General features: G+C 37.9%; 1 protein-coding gene and 1 long non-coding RNA gene across 6 annotated transcripts in view; one reads left to right on the top strand and one right to left on the bottom strand.

The window, feature by feature from the left end:
* jeb (jelly belly) overlaps positions 1 to 14,523 on the top strand; it is a 64,327-nt gene extending 49,804 nt beyond the window's left edge. For all 3 annotated transcript variants that reach the window (XM_043424255.1, XM_043424256.1, XM_043424254.1), the window contains exons 3-4: positions 7,198 to 7,358; positions 8,018 to 14,523. In XM_043424255.1, the coding sequence (XP_043280190.1) occupies positions 7,198 to 7,358; positions 8,018 to 8,077 (221 nt within the window). In that variant the 3' untranslated portion in view covers positions 8,078 to 14,523. The remainder of the gene's footprint in view (positions 1 to 7,197; positions 7,359 to 8,017) is intronic.
* Positions 1,256 to 4,909, bottom strand: LOC122413728 (uncharacterized). 3 transcript variants are annotated; one of them, XR_006261609.1, is made up of 4 exons: positions 3,470 to 4,909; positions 3,100 to 3,254; positions 1,941 to 3,022; positions 1,256 to 1,482 (listed from the first exon to the last, which is right to left on the bottom strand). It is a non-coding gene; the product is annotated as an uncharacterized lncRNA (long non-coding RNA). The 3 variants fall into 3 exon arrangements; XR_006261608.1 differs by having other exon boundaries at positions 1,256 to 3,022; positions 3,470 to 3,726; positions 3,921 to 4,909; XR_006261607.1 differs by having other exon boundaries at positions 1,256 to 3,022.
* Positions 14,524 to 15,895: the final 1,372 nt, after the last annotated feature.

Here is a 15,895-nt window from a genome sequence, read left to right as displayed (position 1 = left end):
CGTATGCAGGTTGTCCCGATTGTTAGCTCCGAAACTGATGAGGAAAGAGAGAAGACAAAATTCTGACTGATGTGAGTAAAAAGTCTTGGGCTATTACCCTCTCGAATGTGGAATGCCCGAGATATGAATCGTGAAGTATTGACCAATTTTAGAAGCTGATTAGATCTTATAGACGAGAAAGTAGGTATGTCCACGGGAGAGCGGAGCGTGTTTCCCTCAGACTTTTTCCGAAATTATAACCGATCCATCGATATTCCACGAATCGTAGACCGTGAAAAAAAACGACTCGAGACTTATCTCAATAGAATCTTTCGTTGAAATTATTTTTCGCATATTCAATTTGAACGAATCGCGAGATACAATGGAATGATACTAAGAAACAAATATGTCTATAGAGCGCATAAATAAATCTTAATCGTCAATATCACATGATCTTTAGCACGAGAGAATATTTCGTGCGTAAATTCTTCCTGCCGCAATTGTTTAAAATCACATATTTACATCTCTATGTATTGTGACCAAAATTTTCCCGACAGTGTCACAAAATCAAATTTTTCCGCTCATACTGTTTTATATTTTCTAGAAAAGGTCTTATTCTCGTGGGCGCCAGTAACCAGAGTGACACAGTATGATAATAACTGGCAAAACAAAAATTAAACAGATGGTATTTCAATTATTATGGGGGAGAGCGGTTGGTCCGATGAACAAGGACTCGGGCCTGCAATCCGCGGGTCCCGGGTTCGAATCCCGGCCAAGACACCAGTGAAAATTGAAAAATATTTTCAAGTGTTTTCTGCTGTGATCCCGGGTGGTTCGGCTCCACCTTGATAAATCCACGGCCAACACCTCTCTGTGATGCATGTGCGATTGGCGTACGGCTTCGGGGGCCCTGTGATGCATGTGCGATTGGTGTACGGCTTCGCGGGCCTCCCGTGGACGGTTCTCATAGTGCGGTGATGGCTCTCTAGCCGTGTACTGGCTGGCGCAATGTACCACAGTAGAGGAGGTGCATGTTTGAGCACCTCTGGTGGGGGGCGCTTGAGCGTACTCGCACTGCCACCCGAGGGGATCAACCAAGTACCGGCTGTATCGGCAAGGTTTTCTGCAGTTTCCCTTCGCCCTCAGCAAATGCGATACAGTGGGGAGTAAGTCGGCTGCAGCCGCGGTAGGGACTAGATTGGCCGAAAATGGCCGCCGTCGCAATGGGCGGGGAAAAAATGTGGAATGGGGGGAGAACGTAAAAACCGAGAAGGTATACGAGTGGAAAAAAATTAGTAAAAAAAAAATATTTCAATTATTATTTAACAATCACTTTTCAAAATTACAATAATTAAATCTTAAAGACGGGAGAAAAAGTTGCGAACTCACGGTACAATCTTGACACACATTCGATCGGGAGCCTACACTCACTATAATCTATCACGGGCCCGTATTTTCTGTCACGGTTCTACTCGTGGTCAGAAATTCGTTAAAGATGAAATTCTATAACAAATAATTACGGGATGAATAAAATTACTGAGCCCCCGATATTCGGCTACTCAGCCGAGCTATTACCCGTCACACGCGTTCGCAATCCCGAACCACGCGCACTCTTTCTCACTCATATTCTCTCACACATATTCCCGAGCTTTTCCTTCAATTTTTCATGAAACAAACGATTACTAAACCAAATTTGAGATTTTCATGTCGGCCACGCAACTGAAAATTTATCCGACTTTACTTCTCTACCCCGAGCTCACGGAACGCGGGCAACAAAGATCGAAAGCCGACTTTCTACGGGGCAGAGCCGCCGTCGTGACACGTTTTCTCGATATTCAAACTGATTAGATCGCGGAGCGAAATTTCACAATACCATGAAATTAATTAAGAAACATTAATCCACGGGAATAACTATTCAAAGAGTCCATCGACCGAAATGAACAACGAAAGGTTGGACTTACCGCGGGTGTGACTAATTTCCGAGATCGCACGTCCAGTGTCCAGTCCGCTCGATACTCCACGAAAATCTAACGAGATCGATTCTCGTTACACAGCACGTTACCGCCCCTCCTTTCCCCAATTTTCAACTGTCCAGTAACAGGTGCGTCGCATCAATTTTTCTCTATAATGGGCGTTAGACGGGGCCCTAAATTTACGCGGGAATAATTATTTATTTTTCGAAGTTAGCAATAACCCCTAACCAGAGAATAGCGAAAATTGCGATGAACGACGACGGGAAGGGTAAACGTTCCAATTCTAACAAGGTCTGATGCCCCTTTTAACGGAACTTCCCTGCTTATTGTTAGTATCGATGTGTTGTTCACTTCTCCCACGTTAGAAATTTCAAGTTTCTCGAACTTTCGGAACATTTCGTTGTACCCACCTTGTACTTGTGTGCGTTTTGGTGTAATGTCAGTGTATTGCGTACAAGCCCTGCTCGAAGTACGCCGACGTTGTGAATGTTCCTTTCTCTCTCTCTCTGAATCTTTCCCTCATTTCGTCTCACACGGGAAACGGCTAAATGTATGAGCCCCGCTCAAAATACATTGACAACGACGATTGGGGTTCCTTTAATTCGAAATCGAAGCTTCCAAATAACATGAAATACAAAATCAGTGAATAAATCAAAGATTCCTTCCTTTTATAACTATGCCCTATGGAAATCCTTGCGAAATTGTTGCGTGGCCGGAGCATAGAACGAAACGGACGGGAAAGCGTCTGTGATAGCTCCCTTATTTACTCTTTAGTTGAAAAATAAAAAATCGTCACAGTATACATGCATGACGTTTGATAGGAGAATATTCGTGTACGCAACGTAAATCTCCGGTCCCGACAGTGGCATTACATTTCTTACTTCGCCCGGTAGTCCACGTCGATTAATTCATGTACAAAACGTCCTTTAACGAGCTTTTTCGTAATCCCCGAAGGTTCTCATGCATATTGCATGCACACTGCATTCACGTTAACGCACGTAGATATGTATGCGTCCGTCTGAATAATGCAGCCTCACTCTGTACATCAACGCCTTAATAATCCATTAAGGCTACATCGAAAATTTTGCAACATTTATCATCTTACAAAATAACAATGTAACTCCACTACAAAAATAAACAAGTTTACCTTTGTTTTTACTGCAGTTTTTTAGTTGACGACTCTTTTGATCCTGAACAACTGCGCTCATTACTTTAATGACGTTATGTAACGATTACGATAGAGCGACGAGTTTACCCCACCAGTGTAATTACCCCACCATTTTCATTTTTTTACTCGTTATTCTAAAAAAAAAAAAAATAACAAGTTAGTAACTCGTGGCAGTTTGAAGAAACAAAAAACTTATCACAGTTCAACTCCCGTTGGAATATTTCATTCCATGAATACCTTTTCAATTATAACTTATCCGCATTTGTCTCTGTGATGATCATGACAAAGAAAGAGGACAAAAAAAATCGCGATAACGCAATAACGTCGCTTTAGTATCGAGTTACAGTACCTGATTATCCTCTTCACTGATATACAACCGCATGCACGTATACACCATTTCACCGACTCTTTCTCACCCTCTTCTCTCCTCCTGCCCCTTTCATTTTTTTCTTAGCTCTCTTGCATTTTATTTCTTTTCTCTTCCTCTTTTTTTACTCCCTCTCTCTCTCTCTCTTTTTCTCTAAATTCTATTCTGTCTGTGTTCATATCGTTTTTTTCTCCTTCTTCTTCTTCACCCTCTCCTTTTCTACCTCTTCCTCCCTCTATCTGTGGCATAAGAATTCGTATTTATGTAATTGGATGGGTAAGGCTTAGGGTTTTCATAGGGCTTGAGCCATCGTGCTTCTGTGTACTACATATTGACACATGTATATGCCTAGTTGATATGCGTTTGCCCTTGTATGCGTTTCTTACATTATTACCATTATCATCATTCTGAATATTATTATGATTATTATTACCATCGAGTCAACTCGTATATATCCGTCCGAACCACCGACTTCGGTACGAGAATTTGAGATGATGCTTTTCTCAGTTGCGTATGCAAGTTGATCGTTTTTTGAAATTTTCAAATTGTCAATGTCTGATTGAATGCATCTTGCGGATGTATTGCTTTTTACCTAACGCTGTATGATGGGTATATTTGGATCTTTTTTGCTTATTTCCGATGGTGGTTTTTTGGTACTCATTGAAAAATAGATTTGTGAATATTAAATGGCTGTATGCGAGTGGATTACGAGATGCGGAAAAGGAGAGACTCGTGCACGCGATGAGCCAGCGGTATTCGATCGCTCCATGCGCGTACACATACTACTTTGAAAGTGAGCGTGTGTTGTGTATACGTATTCCCCCAAAAACGCCGGAGTCCCCTTTACGGTGGCGCTGGCAGTATGCATGAATACACTAATACTATTAGTGCAGTAGTATTAGATTTTGTGCTCCGCCCACGTGCACAGAGCGAATACTTGGACTTTAAGCTGATCAGCTTTGCCACTTGATATTCGATATACTATAGCGCCATCGTTTACAAGATAAGACAAAAGGAACAAGTTTTATTCGCGTGGAGATTGTACGAACGGAATCGCTGTATTATTTCATCGATACGCATTTATGAATTACTATAATTGCACAAGAAAACCGAAAAGGTTCGTCATCAACGTTTTACTTTATTAGATCCAGAGGGCGCTGTGTTTTCATTGGAAAAAGTTTTGCTCACTAGCGGAAAGCACGTAAGGTTTCGTGCCAGTATTGATATTTTGCCAATTTTATTGCCATGGGAAATGAGAACTGGGAAGTTATTCGGCTTGATATTTGATTGAAACAGTTTTAAAATTTCGCGAAACTCGTCAGGTGCGATTTTCAATTTATTGTACATGCCGCACATCTATCTATATTATATAATATACGACAATTTTTAGCGCACGCGCGCGCATGTGTGTATGTAAGTACAAGTACAAATGCCAATGGAGGAAACCGCTCACGTAATTGATTTGACATTTCGATGCTCAAACAACGCTTATAGACATGTAGGACAAGCTTTTCCCTGATTAAACGACCAAGATTCGAAAGCGACATGGGTCACTTTTGCTCCTCGCGTGCGCATGTGTGTATATACGTCTGTGTTTGCCGATGTGCGAGTTTACGATCCCTCAAATATGGAACATTCTCCACACTATCTCATTTTTGACCAATTACTAGTGCCCCAAAATTTGTGCCTTGAACTCATTGTCTTCTCAATTATTATGCAACTTAATCTTTGTACGACTCTAAATTATTCTAAAATTGGAAATAATTGTTTTGTTAAAATATCTATGAAGATGTCCGGGATATACCCCAAAATAGTAGCAGTTATCGTCATTCAATTTTCTATATATTTTTCATTTTCATTGAAGTGTCAACCCGATTGGGAAATGGATGATAAGTTCTGCGAAACGAAATTTTTCCATTTTACGACATTTTTTCTCAAAAAAAGGAAAAAAAGCGAACCACTAATCTGCTCGAATTTTTGAATTTACAATTATTCAAATGAAATGAAATATAATAAATTGTTCTTATAATAAAGTTATAAAGGAAGGTGTTTGTTCCAGTCAAACGTTCTATAGCAGCGAGAAAAGAAAAAACTTTGAAAAAGAGATAGGAGAATTTGGCTCGAGGATTCCGAGTGAGAATTGTCGAGAAAAAAAAAGTCTGAGGGAAGAATAAAAAAAAGTGGTCAAGGATAGAAGAATAAGGTTTTGTATAACGGGGAGTATAGTACGGCTAGCTAAAAATAGAAAGGAAAGGATTTTTTCCGTCTGGCCTTGAAAATAGAAGAAAGAATAAGGGGAAGAAAGAAAAAGAGGAAGAAAAAGATAAAAAAAGCTCTCGACCCGGTATACCTGTTGCACGTAATAAATAAAATAATACAAAAAACGTTTGAAAAGCTTTGCTTTGAGCCTCGGTGTAGAGCATCGAGGTTTTATTAAATCATCCTGACGGATCGAACAGTCGTGAGCGAGAAGTAGGGTAGTATGGGGCAAAATGGACACTTAGGATTTAAGCAAATTTCATTGATGAGTATATGGTCTTTCAACTATTTTTGAGTCTCAAAATTGATGCCCGGCCCTTGTTTCCCGAATTTCGTAAAAAAAAAATTTCGGGGCAAAACGGACACAGGCCCTCAGAGGCATAAAAATAAAAAAACCGACATTTTTCGAAATACAGCCGTTCCAAGCGACTGTTCCCGAATAGAATGTCAACTCGGTAATATGGGAAAAGAAATGGGACCACTCAGGCTCCATTCCTTGGATATAAATGAAAAAAAAAAAATGAGTCAAATCTTATATCCCATTTCTGTCATGTTTTTGAGGAATGCAAAAAATCAATTTTGGATCCATCGTGTTGGGGTATATTTGGTGTTCCCACTATATCGGAGGTCCCACCATTGATTCATGGTCCTAGTTTCCGGAATTTCTTCAAAAAAATTTTCCGGGGCACAACGGACACAGCCTTCAAGAGGCATAAAAATCGAAATATCGAAATTTTTTTAAATGTAGCGGTTTAGCAGACAGAAAAAAGCTCACCAAGACAGCCAAGTCCTCGTCTTTTGAAGACGTTTCTTGCATTTTTTGCGAAGGGTTATATTCGTCGTCCTCCGAAGATTGGATTTACCGTGTAACATGCAAAAAATGGGCACACACCTTATGAAGACGAATATGTCAGCTACGAGTGCGATTTTTGTAAAAAATGAATAAAAAACCTTTTTTCCTTATTCGTACTTTGATTACTATTGTAGTTTTTTAAAATAAGTCAAAAACGGGAATAGATAGTGAGAAAGTAGTTTGGCATCTATTTTGCTCTGAAACTTGAATTTTTTGGGGATGTCATCGTGGAATTCAACAATTTACCATGATTTATGATCAGGACATGATTTGGAACCGAAAAAAAATTTTTATGCAATTTATGAAATTTCAGTTTCGGGAAAGTTCATTTTGTCCCGAAATTCAACCTTATGGGGTAAATTGGATACTGTGTCCGTTTTGCCTCATATTACCCTACAAGTTCCATATTTTCGTGAGATTAAATAATCAGATGCGCCAAAAATCCTCGTTCACTCAGTGTCTTGCATCCGAACAATGGATTCTATTGATAATAGATTAGATAGCGATCGCTTAGGTCGATCGGGCGAACGAATCAATAAAATAGACATTTTTCCGAAATGGAATTAATGAAGAAGGACCGTTTTGCCTAATTTTTCAGAGTGTCCAGCGTCGGAGGACGGAATGGAGAGATTCGCGTGTCCTACTCCCGACAGAATGGGACGATATCGGTGTATCGACGATCACGTATTATGCGACGGTTTCATCGATTGTCCAACCGCCGAGGACGAAGATAGACAAGCCTGCATGTTCTATAAAACTGTGAGTACACCTCGATTATAACTTATAAGTTAACGAATGGTTTACGTATGAACGGAAGTCAAACGCGCTTATACATCGATATAAGATACGAATATAGTGCTGGTGGGACGGAATGACTCGGGTTTTTCCATCAATCTTAATAGGAATTGTAAATGAACATGAACGATATACGGTAATTGCTCGCATTGACGGGAGCGTATCGAGCAATCTGTCTATGATATGCTGATTCGCATTGACATTATAATTAAAACGGGAAAAAGGAGTCTACGTAACGTATCTCTATCGCGTATTCCGCTGTGACGTATAATAACACAAAGATCAGGGGATTATTGATTAAACGATTGAACCGAGACCGGAGTCCGGTTGGTATTCGCGTGTGCTCCAACCGTCTTTCGGATAAAAATATAACTCGTGCGAGGTTCTGGGCTAACGTAATTTATGCGATATTCACCTTCAGAGACAAAAAGAACAACAAAAAACTTTGCCTATTTTCATTTCCACTCTTTCGACTGATCAATAGATTTAGTTATTTTTATCTCAATGTTTACTATTCATTCGAATGGATAACAATTTAGAGAGAGAGAGAGAGAGAGAAAGAGAGAGAGGGAATAAATTTCGACTAATTCGTTTCCTTTCTTTATTCTCTTTTCTTGTCACAGACGAAAGCGCATCTGGACGTTCTGGCGGATGCTCTTCTTCGGTGGGCGAGAGGGCGCTAACTTCGTGATCGAGAATAATCTAAAATGAACAAGAAAAACGTATTGAATAATATAAATAAAAGAAAAAAGAAACGAGAGTAAAACAAGACAAATTAAATAACAAATTATCCTCGACTGTCAATATCCAACTCGTAACTATGAAATCCTGATGATCATTTCCGGTCCCACTTACCCTCTACATCCGTAGGCATAAATTCAATGAAAAATCGCATGAAAAAAAACGTCAAAAAACGATAAAGAGTCTACAAAAAAATCTCGTGGATCCGTTTTGTCGCAATTTAATCCAAGTTCCTCTGTTCTTGTTACATCTCGATGTATAAATATAACAAAAATAATGATAAAATCTAACAACAAAATACATGACGCCTAATTACGAATTTCCGAAGACCGGGAATCATTGTTCCGGATGAAAAATTTTCACTTCCGGACTTGAAATTAACACAATTGTTGTGTGAGAGTGTACGTGAGATACGAAATATGTTTATTTGAAGAGGAAGAAAGATAAAACGATCGCAGAAAGTTCGATGGAGAATTAAATAAATGAAAATTATAATAATCTTAAAAATAATATGAATAATATAAATTTAAACGGAAGAGCATCAAACTCGTGCCGCGAATTTTTCAACAAACACGACAAGGACGAACCATCCGAACAGCAGCAAAAGAATAACCCTTACGGAGAAAAAGAACGCGATAACAAGCCGGAGAACGGAAAGAAAACATCGACGAGCTCAAGAAATCTTCTAACTGAGCAATCAGCCACGTAGCACGAATTTCAACGTCTCATGAAGCAGCTTCAACGAATAAATTATTCTATCGTTGTTTTTTTCTTTCAAGAATTTTCCAGAGCGGCTGTGAATATCTTTCCTTTTCGATGTGCTGACTTTTTCGGATCTTCAGCAATAATCTACTACAAATATTTCGATTCGATGACTAACTGAAAAACGAAAACTCATGACTATTTTCGAAACTACTATCATTCATTCTACATATGAATCGTTGACGTTGTGAGTTTTTTTATTTCTGATTCGATAATACAGAAATTCGAATGAACTAAGTTCGATAATTCAATGAAATAAAATTTGGATCGGAAGCTAGAGTGTAACATCGAAAAGATTGAAATTCACTGGTTCTTGGACTTTCTCCACTTTTCTCTTGAATTTACACCGATCGAAAATATTTTTCTTTATACCTCGGTCGAAAGTACGTACCTTCGGCATCAATTTAACAGCTGAAAGCCTAAGATTTGTCTACCTGGTAAACTATACGAGCATCATATATGCTACGGCAGGAAAGGAAATTTTATAGTTTACTACAATACGTGAAATTGCTGCGACTGCCGCCAACTTATAAACTAATTAAAGAAAACGAGGAACGAAATTGATTTCAACTGAAAAATGTATGGACGAGCTAGAGGGGTTGAGAGACTTTGATGCATACAGGAAATTAATGATACAGACAGAAAAGCAGTCACTAAAGAAGTTTGTGGGTCACAGTACGAACTAATCCCAAGTAACCTATATAAAAGATGACTAATGGCAAATTATTTATAACTTGGAGATGATAACATTTTTCTAAGTTAAAATGAATTTTTTTCTTTCAATTATAATTATATTTAATTGTCTTGTGTACTTGATGTCTGCCCCCAACCAGCACTACTCGCTTCGCCCGCGCGGCAAATGTTGGGGCAGGCACCAAAACATGCGTCCATCGTACTTTCGACCGGCTACAAAGAAATATATAGTATTAATACACTACACGGGCAAAAGTTTTGAATCTGTGCATCATGATTATGACTCAAAGTGCAAGAATGTCAAGCTTTCGGCCCTTGTACACTAATATATTATTTTCTACGTTCCTGCTCAATTCAAGGGAAGCATCAATCATGATTATTCCAAATCAATCAATGAAATGTGTTTGCACATTTACAAAGATGACAAATTCGTGCAATAAGAACAATGGATCAAAATTGTTTGAAATTACGACGAGAGTCATATATTTTGCTGGAGAATAAAACTATTATTGAATTGTTATTGGGAAAATGGAAAACAAATGATGAAATAATAATAATAATAATAATAATAATAATAATAATAATAATAATAATAATAATAATAATAATAATAATAATAATAACGGACGACGGGAGTGTAAAAGGTTGTGGCAGCGATAGAAAAAAGATTGGCCGCGGGATCGAGCGTAGCGGGGTGCATATACGTTTTAGTTCATATCCCATGAGGGAGAAGTATAACCAAGTCATTTTTATATCGAAAGAGAGGAAAGGGGGAGGAGGCGTTTGAAGGATGAAGAAGGAGGGAAAAAAGAGGGTATCGTTTTGGGAGGGAGAGTTGCTCGATAAGGCGCTCGTACCACTCGATCGACGTCATTTTCCAATATTTGGCAAACTTCCTGGTGAGAAGAGCGAAGGGATAAAAATGTAGCATTCGCCTCTCCATCTTTCCCTTTCTCTTCTTCCTTCGTAAGCAAGAGTTTGGCCAACTACCAAGAGCCCTCCTTTCGTTCGTAATATTCGCCAAGGGGAATTTCCATCAATTGATTTCCTCTTTTACGTAACACAAGACCGAAGAACCGAGAAAAAGAGAGAAAGGCTGAGGGAAAAACAGCCGAAAGAGAAATGAATAAAAACCTCCGAGGCAACGACCGTGCTTCTTCTCGATTTGGTACGCGAAAGTAAATCAACGTGATCTTGTGTTGGTGAACGAAAAATAAGAGAAACAAAATGAAAAGTATGAAAGAGGAGAAAACTTAAAAAACATAGCGATGCGTTTACGCTTCGCGTAAACTCAGCGAATGTTCGATTGCATATATCTACATCTACATCCTCGTATGTTTATATATATCTCGTATGTACATGGGGTATTCTGTGTCTCGACCGAGCCATTGTTCTGTTGCATTGCTAAATAAGTATTTATCTGTCAATTTTTCTTCATCAAGATGTTTTTATTCCAACTATTGTGAAAATAAAACTTTTATTTCATAATCATCATTGGAATGGATGAATTGTTCTTGTCTCGCATGGAATATTCCATAAATCTCGAAGATATATGTACAACTTAAATACATTACATAAGCATACTATATATATATATATATATATATATATCGTGGCGGAAGAGAGACAGAGAGAGAGAGAGAGAGAGGGAGAGAGAGGAACGTTCAATTTGTAAGATACAAAATTCTGACATAATCTCAAGAGGACCGATACTTTCCCCTCTCCTGAAAGATATTCACTCTCGCGTTTAATTGGAACTCTATAATCTGTTTCTGCTCATCTCTCGATCGGGCTTGTCTCGAACTGACCCTGCGTCTCAGATATCACCCAAACGTACATACACACGCAGGCACGTACACAACACACAGATGTCAAACCTAGTAAAACCAAAATTAAAATAGGCCTTTTCTCCTCAAACAGAAGTATTAATCTCATCTCCAATTTCGTCTTCGTCGTCGTCTTGTCGCCGATTATATTGCATCGATTCTCAGCCCTCCCTTTTCTTATTCATGTTTTTGTTTACTCACTCATTGTCAGTAGGTGTAAAAATCTTTTCACGGATAAATCCACAGAATTTCAAGTGTGAATGATAACAAAGCGATCGAGAATCCTTATTGATCACGTCTTCCGTTGTGTATACGCATAACATTACGTTTCTGGAAGACTAACGACCGAACGTTACCGCGAACATTTTGATGGTGATAATGCGAATAATGCCGACAGATGCTTTTGTGACTCAATGGAATAATCATTCTTTGAAATCTATTATTGTCGTACGTAATTGTGATTCTTTAAACGGAATAACGAATAATCCACTCCGTGATTAAATGTTATTAATGTTCGCTGTCCAGCCTCAAATAACTCAATGAGAAATGACGGTTCGAACGTATATACGTACTTTGTCGAAAATTAAAAAAAAAAAAACAAAAAAAAAACAAAAAAAAAGGGCGAAAGATTAGTTCCAACAATATTTATTGACGTTTTCATCGACGTGACATAGAAATAATTCGATATTAGTCTACGAGTTCCTATGATTTTTAGGCCTTTTGCTTATTAGATTGACAAGCAAGAAGTCGAGTCCAGGAGGCTGGATCGCTAGAGGAATCAAGCGAATTTGAGAGATTCAAACGAAAGCCTAATATCAATTCAAAGTAAATTATTAAAATTTCAACGATGCTATTTTATTTCGTTACGTATCACGGGTGATGGACCGAGTCTGAGTATGAATATTAACCGATCTCAAAAATACCCGCGTTCATCCTGAGCCACCCGTGCATGCGTAAATTGAAATAACTTGTCGCTCGTTGCTATATTGCTGATGCTACATGTAACTCCATTCGCGTTATACTGATGCAAGGAAACGTTGCACCCAACGAAAGACGCACATTTCAATCTAGGTCGAGTGTTCTCTCAAATCCGTCAAATCTCTACGACACCATGGACCCTTTCTTCTTGTTTATAATTCATATTAATGTGAAATCGGATAAAAAAGGATTATGCATACAGATAAAAAAAAATCGAGTTATCGATACTATCGCTTTCAAATGTTCGTCAGGTTATTAAGATGTAAGATATTTTTCCCCTTTCCCCAAATCAATTGGAAAACAAATATATATTGCGTGTCATTCGATCCACGTGTTATTATCGTATATTAACGAGATCGATCAATATTACGATTCCATTTGAGTTCACACGTCCGCTCGGTTGTGATGGTTCGCCAAACGAAATTCACGTGTGAATAAGAAAGACAGAAAAAACGAAGTAATTCGTTTGTTCAATAATTTTTGTCGTATTGCGGTGATTATTATCGTTTTGTTATGATTATTCTGATGGATGAGATTGTAGATTGTTCAGCAATATGTTTCAAAAGAAAAAAGATTCACATTAAGACGACGAAAGACGATAATGGAGAGTTGAATTCCTCCTCGCCCACAAAAAATCAAGCAACGACCTCTACATCGGATCACACTTCAGGTGCACCTAAATTTCTTCGACAAATAAATTTCCGAGAATTAAAATGAGGGGAAAAAAACAAAATCTGGAAGAATATACGAAAATAATAAATAACGAGAGATGGTACAAGAACGAAAGAGACAAAACAAATGAACGAATCAATAACAAGAAGCAAAATACAAAACAAACAAATGAAGAAAACCACAATTTCGATTGTAACTCGACTGTTCGATACTACGTTAGTTCGAGTCGATTGGGACTCTGACTATAGCATAGAGTGTAGGTTTATATACCTAAATCAAGTTCGATCGTGTTATGTTAAACACAAAGATCAGGGTTCGATCAGGCTTTCCATTGATAGATACGGTGTCGCTTAATTAGACAGGAAAAAGTATATTAAAAAAAGAAAAAAAATCGATTTAACCGCAAAACAAAAAGAATTTCGACAATTAAATAAAAAGTAAAGAAACAAATAACGTTTTCAAGGTCGTAGTTGATGGTTCGTCATTAGTCGGTTTAGAAAATAGGAAAGAGCTCTATTCTATATGCGTAGAGCTCCCCAATAACGATCGGTGTTAATTAAAAATAAACTAAAAAAAAAAGATAACATAACTATGAGAACTAAAAGAATGGAAGATAACGAACAAATGAACATATGGAAAAAATAAGTATAGCCCGTTAATTTTTCTTATTCATTCCATTCATAAAACATTTATCTTTCATTACGTATTCTTATAACAGCTCAATTTGTCTCGTCAAAAAAACAATAAACGTTCTACTTTGTATAGAAGATTCTATATCTCGTGTGCATCTATTTTTTCATTTTTATTTCGTCTTTTTTGTCGTCGAACAAAAAAAAACTTGAAATATGTAATCTTTGTTGTCTTTTTACTGGCTTCGTGCACAATGATACGATTCTCGAGATGAATAACAATCAAAAGTTGTATCGAAAATGAAGCTTGGTAACGACTCAATTAAGGCCGCAAGATTTGAAAAGAATATTGACCGAACTAAAATAACTCTGTTTGCCGTCCTTTTGTTTAGTCAGACTGTTTGACCCACTAGCCTGAACAACCGTCGTCGCAAGAGGTGAACAAACTTGTTGCGTGATAATTTAATGTTTATCCCGTAATGGTCTCTTGTTTTGTTTCAAAATCAATAACATTCGAATTGCTTGATACAACGCAATCGGTAGAGACGGTAGATATGGGCAAGGATTCATTGTAATTCGCTTTCTCATCGAACGAACGGTCTGATGAAACAATCGATTGCAAAATTTCGAAGCAATTGCAGCTACATCAATAGATAAATAAACAAAAGACGTTCCTTCGGTCAGTGTGCATAAGTCTTCTTTTGAAACTTCCTAAGTATTATTCAAGCGACGACCGAAATAATAAACTGAGGAAGCAAAAACTCGAGAGAAACACCTAATACGTATATAATAAGGAAACGAAAAATGAATAAACAACTTCGCTCATAATCGCGAAATATTATTTCCTCACCCATATTCTGCCCGAGTACTCAGCCAAAAATGTATGAGTTCTTCCTTCATGCATGTCCCTTAACCTCAAAGTTACTGACCCTTGTGTTGTTATCGACTCACGATATCTATATACATAGTTTCTCGGCTGTATTAACTATATTGCGGCGAAGAAATAAGGAAGGGAACAGGGGCGCTGCAATCGGGTAATACCAGAGTCGTATGAAATTGAGACAAAAAGATCAAGTCGAGGGATTTATACTGCAAGCTCAGCTCGACAACGCCACATAACATATAGTAGGATAAAAGGAGCATTCGCATAAAAGTGTATGCGGGCCAAGTCGAAAGCCTCCGCGTCGTTATTTCTCTCCGTTTCTTTTCTCCTTGCCCCGACCCCGAACATCTTCCTATCCTTTTACCCCGTCACATACACACGACCCCGATAGCATCGGTCGAGAGTTTAAAAACTTGCTCTTAGCTTTTCCATGTCCTGCCGAAGTTTCCTCTGCGCGACCGTTAGAATATGTGTGTAGTTTACAGGAATACGAGAGAAAGATGAGAAAAGAAGGAGGGAAAGAGAGAGAGAGGAGGGAAAAGCAAAACAATTGGAGCGTTTAACTCGAGCGTTCAACATGACTTATAAAACCATTCGAGCGTTTGGTGTCACTCCAAAATTTGCAGTCTCAAATCTTCTTCTCGTTTGCCCAAACTTTTTAAACCGATTAATTGAAAAATTTATGCGACTCCGGCGAAATAATAGCTCCGGGTTTCAACGTCGCGGCGGATTGTTTCATTCACATTGTCCTAGCTAGCGTAAAAAATATTGATCTTTGATAAAATGATAGAGACAATCGAATGTACCACTGTGTTTATTGGGAATGATTAAAACTTTTAAGTACGCTGATTATATGACTACGAGTTACTTTCGACTTGACTTTAGGATGTACGTAAGGTCAATTCCGCAGTACATCTATTTATTTTTTAAGGTTATGTCTTATGTTAAAATATCAATGGCGAATCATTTCTGTTTGCATTTTATAATTTTTAATAAAAAAACTATGTCATTTTGAATTATAATTTACAATTTTTAATAAAATTCGATCCAATCCATTCGATAACTGTGGTCAAGCACAAGCGAGCCAATCAAATTACATGTTGAATATGGCGGACGTTACTAACTACAGAACGCCGCTGAAACGTGAAAAGTTAACCCCAAATATCTCCACAACAACATCGGGAACAGTGGTTTTTTTTTGCGTGAAAAAATCGATAAAAGTTTGAAGTTTCTAAAAATTTTTTTTGGCCGTGCGTTGACAACCATTCTTATACTTTTTTATCATTTTAGTTCGATTTTGTCAACTTCCGGTACAAA

Source organism: Venturia canescens, chromosome 7, assembly GCF_019457755.1.
Source record: "Venturia canescens isolate UGA chromosome 7, ASM1945775v1, whole genome shotgun sequence".
NCBI classification, from domain to species: domain Eukaryota; kingdom Metazoa; phylum Arthropoda; class Insecta; order Hymenoptera; family Ichneumonidae; genus Venturia; species Venturia canescens.
Note: the sequence above shows the minus strand (reverse complement) of the source record. Positions and strands in the feature narration are given on the sequence as shown.